Genomic DNA, 2,704 nt, shown 5'->3' with positions numbered 1-2,704 from the left:
CGCGCTATGTTCGCAGGACAGTCTCAACACTCGGTCGCCTCGAGCGCGCGGCGTCGGTAGGAGGCCGAGCTTGCTGTGGCATAGGAGCGTACCCAAGTGGCGGCAGAGACCGCTGCGGCGGCGGCAAGGGTGTCGAGGTTGGCGGCGGCGGAGCTGGCTGCAGCGAGGGTAGAAGCGAAAGCGGCGGCGGTGGCAGATGCCACATGTGCGGCGGCAGCAGAGCTCGAGACTCTACGTGGAGGTAGCATCAGCAGCGCTACCTCTGCCGATGGCGATGCCGACGTAGAGCTCGTGCTAGCAAGGGAGGCAGCACAGGAACGGGCGGCGCAATGGGCAGCCGTGCACCCCCGCGGGCGCGGCGGCGGCAGCCCAGACGGGCGTGCACGCACTGGCGGTGCTCCTGGCGGGGGCGCGCGCGACGACCGTGTTCCTGACAGACATGGTGATTGCGACTCCCAGGCTGACCCGCACATCGACCTCGCACTGGAGGTCCAGCGATTGCGGGAGAGGGCTGCCCTGCTGGAGGCGGAGATGGAGTTCGATCAGCGGCGCGGCAGCTGGGTCAACGGAGAGCGCGGCCCTTACAGGCTGCATGGCTCTCCCTCCCCAGACCGCCGTCATGGTCGCCACAGGACCCATGCTGTTGTCAGGGAAGTTGGCCCCGGTGGTGGGTGGCCTACCCTCACCAAGACCAACTACGTCGAGTGGGCTGTGGTGATGAGGGTGAGGCTCCAGGTGGGGCACATGTGGGAGGCAGTCCGGTACGGTGACGTCGACTACGATGAGGATCGACGGGCGCTGGACGCCCTCATCGCTACAGTCACACCCGAGATGCAGTTCTCACTTTCCCAGAAGCGGACTGCCAAGGAGGCTTGGGAAGCCATCGCTGTGGCACGCATCGGCAGCGACCACGCTCGCAAGTCCACACTACAGGCACTTCGCAAGGAGTGGGAGAACCTGGCCTTCAAGCCAGATGAGGACGTTGATGACTTTGCTCTCCGTCTCAACACTCTGTTGCAGAAGATGGTGCAGTACAGAGATGACACCGACGGCGAGGAGAGAGTTGTCGAGAAGCTCCTCCGCTGTGTACTCAAGAAGTACAAGCCGATCGCTCGTTCGATCGAGTCTCTGCTGGACCTCTCCAGGATGTCGATCGAGGAGGCGATAGGTCGCCTCAAGGTCGTCGACAGCGACGAGTCACAACCTCCCTCAGGGCCTGTCATCATTGGCAGGAAGCTCCATTTCACTCAGGAGCAGTGGGAGGCCCGCCAGGGTGATCAGAAGAAGAGGGAGCCTTCTTCCTCGACAGGCGGCCGCAGGCGCCGCAAGCCATGCAAGGCGCCCAAGGCACGAGGAGGCGCCCAGGGTGGTGCTGGCGGCACGCGAGGAGGCGCCCAGGGTGGTGCCGCCGGCGAGCACAAGCCGCCACGAGATGACGCGTGCCGCAACTGTGGCAGGCTTGGCCATTGGGCCAAGGACTGTCGACAGCCAAGATGCGGCTAGGCTCACATCGCACTAGCAGAGGAGGAGGAGCCGGCTCTGCTCCTGGCACATGCAAGCATCAAACTAACTCCAGCGTCATCGGCCGCAGCGCTTCTCCTCCACCTTGACGAGTCAAGGGCACATGCCTTCCTCGGCGACGGCTCCAGCAAAGATAAGACTGAGGGGTGGTGCCTGGACTCCGGCGCTACCCAGCACATGACCGGTTGGTGGGAGTTCTTCACCGAGCTTGACTCTAGCGTTCGAGACATCGCCAAGTTTGGGGATGCCTCCGGCGTAGAGATCAAGGGCGTTGGCTCCGTCATCTTAATCATGTACTTGTTTTAGGGAAACCAACACCCTACTAAAACTTTTCTACTCAGCTTTACCCAGCCACCCTCCTCTACGGTCACTGACGCGTGGGGCAAGGGTCAACAGATCCAGGCCGGTCAAGATCGAGTCAAAGCCGGAGTTCACCTGCTTTGACCGGCGATATCTCACCAGCGGTGAGCCGGCCGGCGACGACGACACGCCCAAGGTGATCAGCGACATCAGGCGCATATACCCATGTGCTTGTCGTGCATGGACGTCAGTCGGAGTGAAGCGTCCCCACATAAGTAGAGACTAAATGTGATGCAAATATCAGTCCCAGGAGGCTGATAACACATTTATTTGACAGATAATTCAGTTACCGTACAACTCCCAATGGAGTGGGCGTGAAAGCCACGCAGCGATAATAAGCAAATAAACAACAGCGGCTAACCAAGCGACTACCAAAAGACAGCACTCGAGACTACACGGCAGCAGCAGCATCTTGGAAAGGCCAACACCACAGGCAGCGTTGGGTGCGGACACAACCTCTACTCAAAGTCCTCGGCGACAAAGTCCAGGTCTTCCTCTGTAGCAACGAAGCAAGGGTGAGTACAAACGTACTCAACAAGTCCAACCCCATCCACGGAGGGGGATACAAACAAGTATATGCACAGGATATAACAAGGATAGGCTAAGGTTCATTTGCAATAAAGCTAGATTTTCAACACATGCATGGGCTTATTTTCAAAGGAGTTTTGGGTAGAATTGTTGTTTAGTAACTGAAAAATTGAGTGGGGTTGATCCTACACAAAGGATCCAAATTTTATCGCTATCAGACTCCCCGTCCGCCATAGCTCACGGCACAACTGCCGGACACTTCCAAAATTTAAAACACACACACACACACATGAAA

The 2,704-nt window shown here is 58.8% G+C and overlaps 1 protein-coding gene across 1 annotated transcript; it reads left to right on the top strand.

Moving 5' to 3' along the window:
- Positions 1 to 717: 717 nt before the first annotated feature.
- LOC140221155 (uncharacterized) lies at positions 718 to 1,827 on the top strand. Its single transcript, XM_072290475.1, has 2 exons — positions 718 to 1,369; positions 1,577 to 1,827. The coding sequence occupies exons 1-2, from the start codon at positions 718 to 720 to the stop codon at positions 1,825 to 1,827; spliced, it is 903 nt and encodes a 300-aa protein (XP_072146576.1).
- Positions 1,828 to 2,704: the final 877 nt, after the last annotated feature.

The sequence above is a fragment of the Setaria viridis genome, chromosome 9 (assembly GCF_005286985.2).
Source record: "Setaria viridis chromosome 9, Setaria_viridis_v4.0, whole genome shotgun sequence".
In the NCBI taxonomy this organism is placed as follows: domain Eukaryota; kingdom Viridiplantae; phylum Streptophyta; class Magnoliopsida; order Poales; family Poaceae; genus Setaria; species Setaria viridis.
Note: the sequence above shows the minus strand (reverse complement) of the source record. Positions and strands in the feature narration are given on the sequence as shown.